A 16,595-nucleotide genomic window follows, 5' to 3' on the forward strand; every position below is an offset into this window, starting at 1 on the left:
CCTTATGGAGCCATTGCTTGCTTATCTTCAGGGACGGGGAGCCCTCTCCTTATAAAGAGATCCATGATGAGGCATGTCTAGTTACTTACTGTATTAGGAAATTTTATTTTTCAAACATATTTTTTAAACATATTTTTATTGATTTCAGAGAGGAAGGAAGAGGGAGAGAGAGATAGAAACATCAATGATGAAAGAGAAACATTGATTGCCTGCCTCCTGCACACCCCTTACTGGGGATCAAGCCTGCAACCCAGGCATGTGCCCTTGTCCGGAATCGAACCCAGGACCCTTCAGTCCGCAGGTTGATGCTTTATCCACTGAGCCAAATTGGCTAGGGCTCAAACATATTTTTATTGATTTCAGAGAGGAAGGGAGAGAGAGATAGAAACATCAATGATGAGAAAGAATCATTGATTGGCTGCCTCCTGCACAACCCCTACTGGGGATTGAGCCTGCAACCCAGTCATGTGCCCTTACCTAGAATCAAACTGTGACCTCCTGGTCCATAGGTCGATGCTCAACCACTGAGCCACACCAGCTGGGCAGGAAACTTACATACATGGAGGAAATCTTTTACCCCCCATAAATCCCCCCATTGGTGCAACTCTGCCCTTGGTTCTCAAGAGATCTGTGGGCACTGACCCTCCCAAGATCAGCCCTGGTCCTAGCTTTGAAAATGGAGGTGTGTGTAAAAGGTACCATAGAATTGTCAAGTGCTAAGCATTCTGGCTGTCAGTTGTTGCAGGTTGGACTGCCCTCTCTACCTGCCCCACTGATCAGCTAACCCCTCAGGGTTCAGCCAGTTTGGGGAGGGGCTGCTTGACTCCCAGCCCAGGCTCCCACGTCATCAGTGGGGCTGATGTGTGGTGTGGGGGTGGCCAGGGCTGGCATCAGAGTGAAAAGCTCACCCAGTGTGGGTACTGGGTGGGCTGAGTTTTCCCTCAAAGGGAGGTTGGAAGTCTGAGATCAAGGTGTCAGCTGAGTTGGTTCCTTCTGAGACTGAGAGGGAGAATCTGATCCAGGCCCCTCTCCCACTCTCTGGTGTGGCTGTCAGTCCTTCCTGTCCCTTGGCTTGAGGATACATCACCCGATTTCAGCCTTCGTGTCCACATGGCCTTCTCCCTGTGTGCACACCTCCGTGTCCAGACTTCCTCCCTCTTATGAAGATACACGTTGTGTTGTATTACGGTAGGACTCACTAATCCAGCATGACCTCATCTTCACTAATTCCGTCTGCAATGACTCTACTTCTGAGTGAGATCACATTCTGAGGCCCTGAAAGTTAGGACAGCAACAGATGAATTGGGGGCTAAGGAAACGTTTCAACCCTATCAGGAACTGAATGCCAAGGCTCTATATATCTAGAAACGGGTAAACGTCACACATTTTCACCAATTAGAAAAGAAAAACTATGAGTCCCAAAAGAGATTGGGCAAAGAGAACTGGGAATCATTTCAGCACCAGGGACAGCGACCCGCGATTGGTTTATTCCTCATGCAGCAAGATTCACAGACACAAAGGCTGGCGGTATGGAAGGTTGCTCTCCTTCCCTACCCTTCCAGGGCCAGACCACTCCATGTTCTGCAGACGGGGCTCCACTGGCAAGAAAGGACCCAAGGAGGAAGGGTTCTGCCCCTATTTTGCATCCCCTGCAGCCCGATTTCTTGCCAGCCATGCCTAATTTCTCTCAGGTTTTAGGGCTAGCTATTATTTTTTGTTGTTAATCCCCAACCAAGAATACTTTTTCCCATTGCTTTTTAGAGAGGATGGGAGGGAGGGAGGGAAGAAAGGGAGAGAGAGAGAGAGAGAGAGAGAGAGAGAGAGAGAGAGAGAGAGAGAGAAACACTGATGTGAGAGAGACATTATCAGTTGGTTGCTTCCTACACACGCCCTGACGATGGCTGGGGATCGAACCTGCAACCCAGGTGCGTGCTCTTGACCAGGAATTGAACCCGTGACCCCTCAGTGTGCAGGCCGACGCTCTGACAACTTAGCAACACCAGCCAGGGCAGGGCTAGGTGTTTTAACACTTCTCATCTCCCTGAAGACCTTTGGGGATTAAATTTAGAAAATAGAAACACACACACAGAAAAAAAATAACAGAAAGATAGATCATGGATTGGGAAATGTTTGCATCACACAGAAATAAAAACAGATAAACACACGATATATATAAAGAACTTCTAAAAAGCAAAAAGTTGCCTAGTGTCATTAATCCAGGAATGTACGTTAAAATCTCAATGAAATATAATGGCACACCCACCACTAACATTTAAAAGGCTGGAAAACCCGAGTTGGTGAGAAAGAAGCACTAATAAGATTCAAGGACCCCTTTGGTGGGAGTATACGTGGGTGCAACCACTTTAGAAAACTGTTTGAAATAATCGATTAAAGCTAAACATATACCAACCTTATAACCAGCAATCCCATTCCTGGATCTGCCTTTGTGCATCAAAATATATATGTGAGAATGATCCATGGCAGCTTTATTCATGATAGCCCCAAACAGTGAACAGCCTAAGTGCCATCCACCCACAGGACAATGGATAACCATTTGTAGTATATTCATAGGATAAAATATTGCACAGAAATAGAAAGGAATTAATCCCCGAGACACACAACATCCAAAGTTGAGTGGAAGAAACCAGACACAAAAGTGGACATACACTGTGATTTCATTTACATAAGTTCAACATGGGAAGCCCTCAGCTACAATGATGAGCGACGCATGAGGTGTGGGAAACCATAATGAAAGCATGATCTGGTTATCACAAGGGCCAGGGTCGCAGCCACTTCTTGGGGATGAAAGATTGTCGTAGGATGGATGGAACATGGGGCTTCTGGTGGCTTCCATGTTCTATTTCTGGATCTGTGAGATGATCACATGACTTTATAATTATTTAATTGTACACTTACAGATGCTGCCCTTTGTGGGGGAGGAGGTTTGTAATATATACCAATTACAATTTTTTATTGTAATAAAATTTACCATTTTACAGTGTATATCTCAGTGGCATTACCCACATTCACATTGTTGTGCAACCATCACCACCATCCATCTCCAGAACTCTTTTCATCTTGCAAAACTGAAACTCTTGGACCTGTGTCTCCCATCCCCAGCAAAACTGCATTTAATACTAACTCTACATCCCCATTAAACACTAACTCTTCATCCTTGCCCACAGCCCCTGGCACGCACCATCTACTTTCTGTCTCTATGGATGTGACTCCTCATAAAATGAAATCATACGCTATTTGTCCTTTTGTGTCTGGCTCATGTCACTGAGCATAAGGTCCCTAGGTTCATCATCTTGTAGCATGGCTCAGAATTTCTTTCTTTTGTAAGGCTGAATAATATTTCGTTGTACATATAGGGTGTCCCAAAAGTGAGTACACATACTTTGAATAATTATAAAGGCAGTGCTTATTAAAATACATTTCATTTTCAACATTGAGCTATCAGCTGTTAAAGGGTGTATACATTTTGGGGGGACATCTGTATATCCCACATTTTGTTTATCCATTCATCTGTTGAAGGATATTTGGGTGTTTCCACCTTTTGGCTATTGTGAATAATGTTGCTGTGAGCATGGGTGTGCAAATATCTCTTGAGTCCCTGCTTTCAATTCTTTTGGGTATCTACCCAGAAGTGGAGTTGCTGGATCATATGGTAATTCTATGTGTAACTTTTTTGAGGCCCTGCCAAACTGTTTCCCACAGCGGCTGTGCCATTTTACATTTACAAATGTTTCTTAAAATGCTAGCGCCTGTCTTCAGCTCTGCCTGGTGCCCCTCTCCCGGAGTTCCAAGAGACGTCTCAGGCTTGGGGCAGGCACTCCTCCCCATCACAGCCAGCTGGTGGGAGCAGCCACTGTGGTCAGCATCGCCTGGCAGGATGCAGCTTTAATTAGCTCCTGCCTGGGGCAGAAGTGGGCACCCCAGAGCTGTTCCCAAGAGCTCTGCACGGGAAGTCAGGAGTGAAGGGAGGCAGAGAGACAGGGACCATGAGTGGGAGAAGCTGGGGCTGGGGTACACAGGGCCCAACAGCATCAGAGCAGCCAATGACGGTCTCATTTCACAGGCAGTGAGAACAAGGTCCACAGAAGTTAGGCAATGCCCAGCTCTGGGCCCAGACCTCGGGGTCCATCCCAGGGGTCCTGACACCTGCCTGCAACCCCCACCCTGTCTTCTGCAAACATCTTTCAAAATATCTTTGATCTCATTGGTCTTTCTCTGGGCGTTTCTTGCTCTGTGACTCTCAACACCTGGCACCCCCGCTCCAACCCAGGACGTTGCCCAATCACACGCTGGCTTTGGACACCTTCAGGGCCTCTCCTGATTGGCTCTGCTCTTTGCAGCCACACACCCTCTGGAGCCTGGGTCGCCCCTTGGTGGGTCCATCTGAAGGCACTCTCGGACCATTCTCTTTGGGGGAAACTGAGGCAAAGACTGGGCAGCGCCCCATCCAAGACCACAAAGCAAGTCAGTGGCAGAGCCCACTGCTCCTCATCCCAGTGCTGGGACCTCTCCCCATCTTCTCCTCCCTAAAGGGCAGCAGCTCTGCCCACTCCCTGACCCCACTTTGCCAGCCACAGTCCTGAGAGTCTCTTCATCTAGTGTCAGCCACGGACTCCATTAACAGCTGGGTCTCCTCTCTTCCCTTCCCTGTTTCACTCTTTGGGAAGTGGCGGGGGCTGAACCACTGCTACTGCACCCTCCCTCTCCCCCCCACCCCTCCCCGCCCCCGGCAAAAGGTGGCTTCGGTTCGGGGTCCTCTTTTTTAATTTTTAATTGTAGTAAAATACACATAATATAAAACCTACCATTTTAATGTGGTTTTCTCCTTTTCCCCCTGTTGTTTTACTGTAGTAAAATACACATAATGTTAAATTCACCGTCTTAACCATTTTTAAGTGTATAGTTCAGTGGCATTAAGTGCATTCACATTGCTTGCTGTACAACCATCTCTACCATCCTCCTCTTGGACCTTCTCATCTTTCCAAACTGAAACTCTGTCCCCATTAAACATGAACTCTTCATCCTCCTCCCCCTGCCCTTGACAAGGTCTACTGTCTGTCTCTATGGAGTGGACTCCCTGGGGACTTCTTATCGGTAGAATTGTACAACATTTGCCCGTTTGTGCCTGGCTTACTTCACTGAGCAAAATGTCCTTCAGGTCCATCCATGTCATAGCAGGTGTCATCATTTCCCTTTTTAAAAGAGTGAATAATATTCCACTGTGTGGATGGACCACCCTGTTTGTCCGTTCATCCATCCATGGACACTTGGGTGGTTTCTACCTGTTGGCTATTGTGAATTATGCTGCTATGAATGAACATGGGTGTACAACATCCTTTCTTCTTAACACCCCATTCTCTCCCCTCCAGGCTGTGCCTTCCTCACTTACTGTGCCAGGGACTCTGCCATCAAAGCTCAGACTGCTCTGCACGAACAGAAGACCTTGCCCGGGGTGAGTCTGGATGCTGTCTGGGGCGAGGAGGGGTGGCTCTCAGCCTGGGGAAGGCCAAGGCCCTTCTTGGGATCAGCAGTGTCTTGACTCAGCAAGAGGTATAAGGTTCAGAGGGACAGAAATGATCACCAGAGTGAGCACTTACTGAGTGCCTACTGCATATTGGGCCCAAGCGTCACACCAGAGTGGTGATGTGTGGTCGGTCATGCAGGTGGCACTGGTTGAGGGTGTGAGTGTTATTGGCCTGAGACCTGAAGATGAGGAAGCATTAGCAGGCAGCGGGAGCAGCATGTGCAAAGGCCCTGAGGCAGGACTGTGTCTAGTGTGTTAAAGGAACATCGAAGCAAATAGAGCTTCAGCCCCATGATTCAGGGGTTGCTTGGGCAGGATTTCCATCCCAAGGGGAGGCCGGCCCAGGCTCTGTACCTGCCAGTTCTCTTTCAGCCCTGTCCTCTGTGGGTGGGCAGAGGTCCCCTAAGCCAAGTGAGCCTGGTCTCCAGGCAGCACCTCCTGATGGAAAGTGAAGGAACCACAGTGAGATTCGGGGCTCTGGGGGTGGGGCTTGCCATTCTCTCCGGAATTCTCAGAGACCCTTCAGCATCAAAAGCATGCAGGAGCTGCTTGGGGCACCTGTATCCATCAATTCTGGGAACAGGAAGTCTGGGGTGTGCCAGCCCAGTGGGTTACAGATAAACCAGGTAGTTAGGAAAGGCCTCTCTGAGGAGGCAACCTGATGACCTGCGGGAGGGAGGGGGCCTATCTGCCAAAAGGGCATCCATGGTAGGAGACACAGCCAGTACAAAGGCCTCGAGGCTGGACCAAACTCAGTGCTTTTGTGGAGCATCGAGGAGATGAGCAGAGTGAAGCCATGGAGTGAGGAGGAGGGTGGAAGGAGGATGGGGAAGACGAAGGGACAGGACTATGTGAGGAGTTTGGATTTTATTCCAAGGGAAGCTGGGGCCATGGGAGGGTGGCAAGCAGGGGAATGACCTGGTTTGATTTCAATTTTCAAAACCCTCCTTCCAACTCCTGGAGTCCTGGGGCTGCTTAACAAAGCATCACAAACCATGACGCTTGAAGCAGCAAAAATATATCGTCTCACAGCTCTGTGGGCCAGAAATCGGAAAGCAAGGTGACAGCAGGCTACACTCCCTCTGGGAGAATCCTGTCTGTGACTCTCCCAGCTTCTGGTGGCTGCCAGAAGTTCCTTGGCTTGTAGACTCATTACTCCAATAATTCCTACCTCCGTTGTCACAGGGCCTTCTCCTCTGTGTCTACATCTCTCCAATGTCCCCTGCCTTTCTCTCATAAGAATACCTGTCATTAGCCCTGACTGGTTTGGCTCAGTGGATAGAGCATCGGCCTGCGGACTGAGGGGTCCCAGGTTCAATTCCGGTCAGGGGCATGTACCTTGGTTGCGGGCACATCCCCAGTAGGAGGTGTGCAGGAGGCAGCTGATTGATGTTTCTCTCTCATCGATGTTTCTAACTCTCTGTCCCTCTCCCTTCCTCTCTGTAAAAAATCAATAAAATATATATTTTTTTAAAAAGAATACCTGTCATTAGATTTAGGGCTTACCATTCATCCAGGATAAACTCATCTCTAGAGCTGTCATTTAATTCCATTCATCAAGACCCCTTTTCCAAATAAGGTCTCATTTTATTACGATTTTTTTTGTTAAAAATATTTTTTATTGATTTCAGAGAGTAAGGGAGAGGGAGAGATAGATAGAACATCAATGATGAGAGAGAATCATTGATCGGCTGCCTCCTTCACACTCCCCACTGGGCATCGAGCCCACAACCCGGGCATGTGCCCTTGACCAGAATAGAACCCGGGACCCTTCAGTCTGTAGGCCGATGCTCTATCTGGCTAGGGCCAAATAAGGTCTCATTTCATTCCCAGGTTCCGGAGGTTAGGACTTGGGTATATTTTAGGGGGACCATCATTCAACCCGCTACAGAAGGCTAGCACAAAATAAACGGCCAGATGCAAGGGCGACCTGGGGCAGCATCACCAGGGAGAAACAGCTGGCATGCATGGCAGACTCAGTAGAGAGCAAACAGGATGGCTTCTTGGAGGAGGGAGCTTTGGGGCTGAGTTTTGAGAGATGGGGAGGATTGTGGCAGATGGAGATGAAGACGGGGGTGGCGTGAGGACAGAGTGTACCAAGACTCGGAGGCAGGAACGTGCCTGGTGTGTTGTTGAGAACACACGAGAGCCTCTGTTGTCTAACGGAAAAGTTTACATTAGGTTAGGAAGAGTGTTCAACCCAGGGCGATTCTGCTCCCAAAGGACACTGGGCAATGTCTGGGGACATTTGTCATTGTCAAGGCTGGAAGATGCTGTGGGAGGCATCTGTAGGATGCTGCTCAACACCCTGAAGGGCACAAGACGGCCCACAACAAAGAATTATGTACCCCAAGTCAATAGTGCCCAGGTGGATAAATCCTGGTTAGGAAGAAGAGCTGGCGAGCAGTGCTAACTGAAATATAACGCAAGCCACACGCAGCATTTAAAATTTCCAGTAGCAACGTTTAAAAAGGAGAAAGAAACAGGTAAAAGGAATTTTAATGCTATATTTCATTTTAACCCAATATCTCTAAAATCTTATTATTTCAACAGGCAGTCAATATAGTTTATTAATTGTTATTAAACAAATTTTAAAATCCCATTCCCGAGTCATACAAGCCTCATTTCAAGGGCTTCGTAGCCACATGTGGCTGGTGGCTATTTTATTGGACAGCATGGTTCTAAAATGTTCTAAGCCCAGGGTCACCTCAGACAACATGTAAATGAATGGGTGTGGCTATGTGCTAATAAAACTTTATTTACAAAAACAGGCAGGCGGCTCAGGATAAGGCTGTAATTTGCCATTCTAGACGCTTGCTGTCCAATAGAACTTTCTCCCATGATGGACATGTCCTGTCTGTGCTGTCCAGTATGGTGGCCACTAGGTCCATGTGGCTATTGAGCCTTGAAAATGTGGCAAATATGACTCAGGAACTGAATTTTTAATGTTATTTAATTTTAATAAATGTAAACTTTAACTTAAGTGACTACATGTGGCTGGCGGTTACCACATTGGACAGATCAAATCTGGAATGTTCTATATTAGAGAGTTGGCTACTATGTTAGCACAGACCCAGAATGTTCTAGACTGGGGCCAGCTACCGTATTGGAGAGTGCAGACCTAGAATGTTCTAGACTAGGAGCCCGTTAGCCTACTGAACAGTGCGGTCCTAGAGTATCCTAGGCCAGGAGTCAGCTACCATATTGGATAGCACAGACCCAGAATGGTAGACCCAGGAACACGATGCAGTGTTATTATATATCTAGATTGCAGGGATCGAGGTTTCTCTTTGATGTCAGCTCACTGTTGGGAGGTGAGGAGTTTCAGGCAATACCCTCTCCTCTCTGGGTCTCAGTTTCCTCAGCCTCCACATGGAGCCTGGTGTGTGAATGATCACTGTTGCCCAGCACTGTTGGGGCCCCTCATCTAAAGGCCATGTCCACCAGGAGGGCTGGCAGAGAGGAGATGGTGGGTAAGAGGGACTCATGGAAAGTCACCCAGTAGAGTGAGAGGCCTGCAGCTGTATCTCCCCCTCCACAGGCCTTGAACCTCTGGCTTGTCTGGTTCAGTTTCCTGCAAGCTGGTCCCTATCCTCCAGGGGGTGAGGGCTGATGTTTGATAAATAAGGGGGAGGTGGCTCAGAGTTGGACCCTGAGGATGCAGGGACCCCTGGGGACCACCACCAGGCCTGGGAAGCATCCTCCAGAAGTACAGCATGATTTTTAAAGATTATTTCTTAAAGTTTGCAAAATACCACACACTTAGAGAAAAGTGCATGCAACACAAACGACGATAAAGCACGCACCCCCGTTGTTACTACACAAGTGGCATCCCAGGAATCCCCATCCCACGTCTCAAGCCCAGCCTCTCTCTTTCTGTTAGAGGAGCCACTATTGTGACCTTTCTGGTCCCCAGCCCCTGCTTTTCTCCATGGTCTCAGCACTTATCAGTACGTTGCTAAAATATTAGACGGCTGTTGCCTGTTTTCCTTTTAACCCAACATGAATGGAATCATATTCTATGTAAAGCCATCTGCATTTTTCTACTTAGTATGATGCTAATGAGAGTCAACATCGCCTGCATCTGTAATGGGTGCTTTTTCATTGCCGTGTAGCACTCCACGACATGACTACACAATGTATTTGTTCATCCTCCTTTTGGTGGACATTTGGGTTTTTCTCGTTTTTGCTGTTCAAAATAGAGATCCTTTTCCGTGTTTTGGTTCTGGTGGGCACATGCCCACCAGGCACATACCCGGAAGTTCTGATCCCGCCCTAAGTGTACCTTTGGCTTCTGATTAGCTAAGGGGTTGACTTTCCGGGTAAGCCACCCTCCCCTGAGGACACCCACAGATGTGGGATCAGCCTTTCAGAACCAGATCTGGAGGGTCCTTTGCAGATTGCACGGTGGAAGGGGACTGCTGGGGCAGAAGGCCCCCCTCACCTGTCAGCTGATCTGAACACCGAAGTCTGAGCCCCGCTCACCCCAAGGGGTCTCCACCAAAAGATGGAGCCTCATGAGGTTCACCTCGTGCTGGGAAACCCACCCTGCCGGCTCTTGTGCCTGCACATGCTTGCACACACAGCAGGGAGTGAGGGGCCAGAGCTGAATCACTCTAGAAATGAAGACAGCCACCATCTCTCCTGTCCCCTGCACTGCCCCCGCCCCGCAAGTCCCCGTGTGCATGTGTGAGTTGGGGAAGGCATTGTACAGTGAACACTTGTCTTTTTATCTCTTGAAAAAAGTGAGAGATACAGCTGCAGGCCTCTCACCCTGCTGGGTGACCTGCATGAGCGCCGTCTCCCCTCTGTCAAACCAGGAAGGGAGCAAGCCAGTCACTTGCTTGCCCGGTGCCCCCACACCATGAAGCAGCCGAGCTCCTCCTCCCCTAATGCTTCTTTCTGAAGTAAGAATGACCCCCCTTTCCAGTTCCTTCCTCATGTACCAGTAGGGTCCATGGGGGACACAGCTTAATCAAACCTCAGCGTTCTGGAATAGGATCCTAAATTGAATACAACAGAATCCCAGAATAGAGCCCGAATGGACCCAGGACCCTGAATCTAGGCTGGGCAAGTGCCTCAGAGTCCAGCAGAGGATCTCAGTGGGGCTGTCAAACCCCAGGCTGACGGTGGAATGGGTCCCACGGGGCAGCGAAGACCAGTGCGGGCAGCTGCTGTCTCTAAGACTTTTAAGACAACACCATCTTTTTCATCATGAAGGTCTTGGGGGGCAAGGGACACCCCAGATTTGGTAGCCACCATACTGCTTATCTGAGCACCTCTGAAAGGGATGTGTTTGTCTGTTCAGCTGTGGGTCCCCCCTAAACCCTTCCTGAAAATCCTTTCTGTGCACAGAGGAGTCTCTGAGGTGCCCCTCTTGCAGGAGCCACACCCACACCCCATGACTTGGCTCAGCGTCAATCCAAACCTGCAAACGAGCAAGGGACCCCAAGGTGCTGAACATCTAATGCTTTGACCTTCCCAGGCCTCAGTTTACTTACCTCTGAAATGGGACTAGAGGAGTATTTTGAGGATTCTGTGAAATGACACATTGCCAGGTGCTAAGCACACAATGGGAACTTGGTAAATCTATGCTGAATGAAAGAACGGACCATCCAAGGCAAGACAAGCTTTAGGACTCCTGGCCTGTCGTGTTGCCTTTCCAAGCCTGTTTGCTTCCCAAGAAGGGGGGATGGTGTAGACATGGCCTGGCACAAACTCTTGGGTTACCTCCCCTGCTGAGCATTGTGCCCAGCACATTTCCAGCTTGCTCTGTGCCCATGCGGACAGGACCTAGGTTTTGCTTTCTGTGAAAGTCATAGGTCTTGCCTCGTCCCATGTCAGCTATTTGTGAATTCTGTGCTGGGTCTTTTGGATAAGGAGGCACTGAGACCCTCAGCCCTGCCCCAAGAAGCTCACCCAAAAGAGAGACTGTGTGTGTGTGTATGTGTGTGTGTGTGTGTGTGTGTGTGTGTGTGTGTGTGTGTGTGAGAGAGAGAGAGAGAGAGAGAGAGAGAGAGAGAGAGTGTGTTAGTTGGGGGTTGTGTCTTGATCAAAGCAAGGTCTGGGCAAAGCAACCAAAGCAGATAGATAGTGAGAGGAAGTCTTCAAAGGGAGGTAGAATTTGAGGGGTTCTCTTCAAGGTGAGGACGGGGTGCATTCCAGCCAAGTTAGTGCAACAGCAGTGTCCCGGGGGCATGGGAGGAGTGCCTGGGCCTGAGTGGCAAAGGTGGCTTGAATGCCAGGTTAAAGAACTGACATGCTACCCCAAGGGCAATAGGGAGCCATGGCAGCATCTAGATGTGGAGAGGGGCTTGGTCTGGCTGGGCCCAAGTGGGAGAGGAGGAGGCTGGAATGGTGGCATGGGCAGCCCAGAATGTGGGGGTCCACCTTGCTTCCTTCCTTTCCACACGCCCAGAAACAACCCAGTTGGGGCTTCTCCTGGAGTCCCCACATCTTCTAAAGGCACAACTTTGCAAATCCAGGAGGCTCTTCGGGGCCCCGGCCTGACCACTAGAGACTCCTCCTGCAGGCCCTCCCCCCAGTGGCCACAGTTTCGTCTCTGTAATAGACAAAGGTCAGACTAAGGGGTTCTGTTTCCCCAATGGTGTATGGTTTGGTTGAAGTCACTCAGCCAAAGCTGGGGGGCAGAGCAAGGACTGGACCCCAGGCACTTCATGTGTGCCCACCCCAAAACACAGACACTCCCAGAGCCCCAGCCCACAGGAGCTTGGCTGGGTCCCCAGAGGACCCTGAGGAAATCAGCAGGAGATTGAGCCTCTGATTCTGACCTTCTTCTTTCTCTTTCTGATTTGCCCATCCATAAAATGGGAATGTTTCCATCTCATAAAGTTGTTTGGAGATGAATGAGGCAGTGGATATACATATTGCTCCAACATGAGGAAGTCTCTTCCTCAAACTCCTATTCACTCCAAAACCTACCACAGATTTTCCATCTTCAGTGCAGCCCCAGCACAGTCTGTGGCTCTTCACTGTACTTTGCTCTAGGCCAGCCTTGGGCAAACTACGGCCCGCGGGCCGGATCCGGCTGTTCTATCCGGTTCTCTTGCTCTCCCCTCCACTCCTTTACTTTGAATTTATATTAGTTCACACAAACACTCCATCCACGCTTTTGTTCCGGCCCTCCGGTCCAGTTTAAGAACCCATTTTGGCCCTCGAGTCAAAAAGTTTGCCCACCCCTGCTCTAGGCTCTCCAGCCCTTGATTCTGCTCTCTGCCCCCACCCTGACCCTATGAGTCTGGGAGGGTTTGTATCAGCCTCTGTCTTCCCCTCCACCAGACAAGTGGAGTCCTCCCTGGGACTGCAACATTACTCAGTATGAGGCACACTGGGAACGTTGTTGAATAAATGAAAAGAGGAAGGGAGAGGGCAGGGAGGGAAGAGGTGCAACACTGGGGAGCCAGAGGTGGAGGAGGGAGAGAGGGCACTCAGCAGAGACCTTGGTGGGGCAGATGGAAAGAGGAAGCTGGAAGGAGGTGGGCAGAAGCAAAAGGGTGGGCAGGGGTGACTGGAGAGGTGGGGGTATGGGGAGACCTGGCTCCCCCTGGCACACCTTCTCAGGGTTCCAGTGGGCGGGCAGGGCCTGGCCAGTGGCTGGCGGATTGCCTGGGAGTGGGGCTCAGGGAGTGAGGCTCTGGGCCTCAGCTTTCTTGCTGCGTATGCGCCCCTGTGCACCCAGGGCTAGCAGTGCGGGCCACAGCACATGGATGCCAGCCAGCCTGGTGTGAGCCTCTAGGCCGGTGGGTAAGGCGGGGCAGGGGGCTGTGGGGTGTGGATAGCTGGGCCTTCACGCCTCGGCTTTTGAGTAGGGGACTGGAGAGGAGGGGGCTGCCCACCTGGCTTCTGGGAGCAGACCAGGACCTCCTCCTGCTGCCAAGCTGACCCTGGAGGGGGAAGGAGCCTTCCAGCTGGAGGTGAAAGATCCCAGGCTCTGCAGCCACAGCTGAAGGCACAGTTGGTGAGCAGGTACTCAGGCCATGAGAATGGGGTGAGGGTTGAGGGTGCTGTGTTGGGGGCAGGTTACCTCCTTGTGGCCCCCTCCCTTGTTCCCTCTCTTGGCTCATCCATCTCTAGAAGATTATATTTAAATATCTCTTTTGTGCAAGGCAGGAGCTAGGCTCGCCCCTAAGAGGCAGTTTCCATGGTAACAACAATTGCCAGCTTCCATGTGGTGAATCAGTGTTGCCTTGGCAACCCCATCCTCATCTGCCCAAGGTGCTGGGAGGGGGGAAGAGGTGAGGGCCAGTGGAGGTGAGGTGGGAGGTGTGGGGAAGCAGGAGGCTGATGCTCAGGTGCCCCCTTTTCTCCATTTCTTTTCACCACCTCAGTCTGCCCCCAGCCCAGAATCTGGTCCCACCTGGTTGAAATCATCTCCCCTCCTGCCTCCAGCTAGCTGGGTGTGGTACCCAGGTGGAGAAGGCTCAGTGTGTGTGTGTGTGTGTGTGTGTGTGTGTGTGTGTGTGTGTGTGTGTGTGTGTGGTGAGGGAGGGGAGAAATGTTCCCCCTTTCCTCTGAGGGTGTGGCTGGGTGGCAGATTGGTTGGGCACCGGAACTGGGGACACTGGATTGGGGAGGCTGAGGCCTCTCTGGTTCTGGAGCTCCCAAGGCTGAGTTCAGATTGAGGCAGCCAGGCCCATATGTGCCTGGGACACACTTTCAGAGACGGGGGAGGTATCTGAAGTAGGAGGGGCTCAGATGGGGGGGGAGCAGAGAGAAGGAAAGGACTCAGAAAGGGGAGGTAAGCTAGAGGGGGGAGGGGAATCAACAAGGGGAGGGACTCAGGGAAAGGGGTGATCAGTGAGAGAGCTGGGACAGGGTCTTGAGGGAAGGGGAAGGAGTTCAGAGGGAAGAAGACATAGGGGTTTTAAAGTTGGAGAGAGGTCTCTACTCATGGGAGTGGGTGGAAAGATCTCTAAATTTGACTTCTAGGACTCCTGGTGCCTCAACTCATCTACCATGACCTTGGTGGGTATAGTAAATAACTTTTCTGGGCCTTGATTTTGACATCTATAAAATGGGGTGAAAACTGTGTCTCTCTCTTGAGCTTGCTGGGCAGCTGCACTATGATTAGAACATGACATTTATCAAGCACCTTCTCTGGATGGGTGGGGATCTACTCCAAGATGGTCTGACCTAGGACCAGCACTCACTGCCCCCACTCCTGTTGAGGAGGGACCAGGTGTCTTTCTGTGCCGGTGGGTGTTGACCTCTTTCTCCTGGTCAGCCTAGTTCAGTGGGCTCCTCTGAATCTCCCATGTACCCTGCCCTGTGTGGGGTGATGCTGTGGTCCCCATTCTGGAGGAAGAAGAGCAACACTAGATATGTGCTGCCCTGAGGCAGAGGAGGAGGGAACCCAGAGAGGGGAAGGATTGCCCACTTGGGGGCTTTTGAGTTGGGATTTGAAGAATGAGTAGGAGGAGTTCACCAGAGATACCAGGTTGGGAGGAGGATTCTGTCCTAGGATTGGCAGAGAAGTAAATGCCACCCCCATCCTACAGCCCTCAAGTCTGTTGCCAAATATTCACATTAGCTTACCTCATACCCATGCCTGGTTAAGTGTGGGAGTGGGAACTAGGGGGTAGATTTCTTCCAATGAACATCATTTTCAGGGCCAGGGGCAGGGAACAGAAGAGTCCAGAACAATGAATCCAGGCTGGTCCACTCAGGTGTGACAGTGCTGCCATCAAGGCTTGGGGAGCTGACTAAAAGTAGCAGTCTTGATATATCGGTCAGATACTTCTGAGTAACAAACCATCCCAATCATTTTTTAAAATGTATTTTAATTGATTTCAGAGAGGAAGGGGGAGGGGGAGAGAGATAGAAACATCAATGATGAGATAGCACCATCAGTCGGCTGCCTCCAGCACACCCCCTACTGGGGATTGAGTCCACAAACCAGGCATGTGCCCCTGACAGAATCGAACCTGGGACCCTTCAGTCTCCAGGCCCACCCCAATCATCTTATTTGTTCGTGATTCTGTGGGTTGGTAATCCCAACCTGTCAGCTGGGGAGTTCTGCTGGTCTCTCCTGGGGTCATTCATGCAGCTGCAATCAGTTGGGTCCTGACTGGGGCACGCTGTGTCAGGACGGCCTCAGTCCTAGGTGCTGTGTGTCAGTGGGGCCTCTGTGCGTGACGGCTGCCGTCCTCCCATAGCCCCAGCATAACCTGGAATGACTTGGTAATCTCAGTGTCTCAAGTGTGGAAGCTGCAGGGTCTCTTGAGGCCAAGGTTGGAACTCCCACAACTTCAGTTCCACCTCATTCTATTGGTCAGAGCAAGTCACATGGCCAAGTGCAGATGCAAAAGGAAAATAGATTCCAGTTCTGGATGAGAGGAACCACAAAGTCTCACCACATACAGGGACTGGCGGAGTTGGGATATCTTTGTAAACAGTTCATGGCACTTGGGGAGGCAAGGAGGCTTCCTGGCGGAAGTGATATTGTTACTGGGTTTTAAAGGCTAAGTAAGAGTTTTCCAGACAGCGTGAGCAAAGTCCTGTGGGTGGGACCATGTATTATTTGGTTTGAGTGGAGTGTTCGTTGCTGCCGGGTGGTTGGTGGGATGCTGAGGCTGGGGTGGTAGGCAGGGTTGCCTGCAGAGCTCAGACAAAGTTTCTACCCCCGCTGCTCCAGCTGCTGACCTTGACCTCTCCCCACCCCCTTTTTCCACAGATGGCACGGCCAATCCAGGTGAAGCCTGCGGACAGCGAAAGTCGTGGAGGTAGTTGTCATCTCTCCGTGACCTCCAGGCTGGGGGTTGGTGGAGGAATGGGGGAAGAAGGGAAGGTCCCTGCACAAAAGGCCGCAATAGTCACCTGCCTGCTCACACACTAATGGGGTGGAGACAGGAAGCAGGGCCTCTGTCCCCTCTTCCTGACCACAGGGCCACAGGCCAGGTGCAGCTACTTTCCCCTGGAGCTTGAAATACCTGATTCCTCTCAGAGATCAGTAATGGGGATCTTCAGACGCAGAGGGCATGGGGTCCCTGGAGGGCTGTGAATTGATTTTGGGGGTTGTGTGTGAACGTTTGCA

General features: G+C 50.6%; 1 protein-coding gene across 10 annotated transcripts in view; it reads left to right on the forward strand.

The window, feature by feature from the left end:
* The window catches only part of CELF5 (CUGBP Elav-like family member 5), a 44,322-nt gene that overhangs the window by 11,095 nt on the left and 16,632 nt on the right, over positions 1–16,595 (forward strand). For 6 of the 10 annotated variants that reach the window (XR_013960824.1, XR_013960825.1, XM_080672461.1 and 3 more), the window contains exons 2-3: positions 5,388–5,470; positions 16,236–16,287. Coding sequence is in view for 7 of the 10 variants with exons in the window: in XM_080672461.1 (XP_080528587.1) it covers positions 5,388–5,470; positions 16,236–16,287 (135 nt within the window). In the remaining 3 variants the exon portion in view is untranslated. Of the gene's footprint in view, positions 1–5,387; positions 5,471–13,387; positions 13,529–16,235; positions 16,288–16,595 lie in introns of those variants that run through there. The other 4 variants (XR_013960826.1, XM_080672458.1, XM_080672460.1 and 1 more) reach the window with 2 other exon arrangements.

The sequence above is a fragment of the Plecotus auritus genome (assembly GCF_963455305.1).
Source record: "Plecotus auritus genome assembly, chromosome: 6".
Lineage (NCBI taxonomy): Eukaryota > Metazoa > Chordata > Mammalia > Chiroptera > Vespertilionidae > Plecotus > Plecotus auritus.